This window comes from Dendrobium catenatum, unplaced genomic scaffold (assembly GCF_001605985.2).
Source record: "Dendrobium catenatum unplaced genomic scaffold, ASM160598v2 original_scaffold_27436, whole genome shotgun sequence".
NCBI lineage: Eukaryota > Viridiplantae > Streptophyta > Magnoliopsida > Asparagales > Orchidaceae > Dendrobium > Dendrobium catenatum.
In genome coordinates this window covers 1-870 of record NW_021345895.1, presented here as the reverse complement: position 1 = coordinate 870, position 870 = coordinate 1, and the positions used below count along the sequence as shown (strand labels likewise).

Below are 870 nucleotides of genomic sequence, written 5' to 3'. Positions count from 1 at the left end.
CTTTACCATTTCTTCAAGCTCGCCCTTTGGAATTGCATCTCTTCCATGAATATTTACATTTTCTATGTTTGCTCCATTCATAATCAGAAACCTCGCTACCTCTACCTGCTTTTCAGCTAAGGCAACTTCCAAGGCTGTCAGCCCCTCATAGTTAGTAGAATCTATATTCAAGCCTTGCTTCAAAATTTCTTTGATTGTGGAAAGATCATTTCTTTTTGCTGCAAGACAAATGAGTTCACCTCCGGCATTTGGATTGGACGTGCAGGCGAAATGATACAATAGATTGAAAATTCTCTTATGCTTTGTCGTAATTGCTAGCCATAAGGCAGTATTTCCATCCTTGTCTGCAAATGGTATAATAAAGTGAGGGAGTGAGTTTTGCATATTTCTATTAGCGTAGGTTCTTAAAGCTTAATTACCTTGTATGTTTATGTTACACCCATGCTTCAGTAGCACCAAAACACAGTCTTCATATCCTTCCATCGCTGCTATGTGCTGAATTACATTATTACAGTTAATACTAAACATACTTGTGGCATGATAACAATAGATGTTTGCTGAACCTAGATTTTGGGATTCTGTTGTTGAGGATTGTTTTGAGTCAAGGAAACTAAAGCTTCATTTGAGACAGCTTTTTTATTGCTTCTTTAAACATCTTTTTAGCATAGAAATTAAAAAATTTGTACTAAAAAGCTACTTTAAAAAGTAGTAAAAAACTTGTCTCAAATGAAGCATAAGTTTGGTTAGTGGGAGAATCTCAAGAATATTAGCTCTTTCAATAACATATTGGATGCATCAACTATCAATGGGCTTGATTCGATCACAATATCATCTGGCTTCCAGATTTGATGGCTATGGCAACATAGATTT

General features: G+C 35.5%; 1 protein-coding gene across 1 annotated transcript; it reads right to left on the bottom strand.

Annotated features, from left to right (window-relative positions):
• Positions 1-6: 6 nt before the first annotated feature.
• Positions 7-518, bottom strand: LOC110115229 (potassium channel AKT2-like; the record flags this gene model as incomplete). The annotated part of the gene is made up of 2 exons (XM_020848402.2): positions 420-518; positions 7-344 (listed from the first exon to the last, which is right to left on the bottom strand). Coding segments are annotated over exons 1-2 (402 nt in total), but the record flags the coding sequence as incomplete, so codon positions are not given.
• Positions 519-870: the final 352 nt, after the last annotated feature.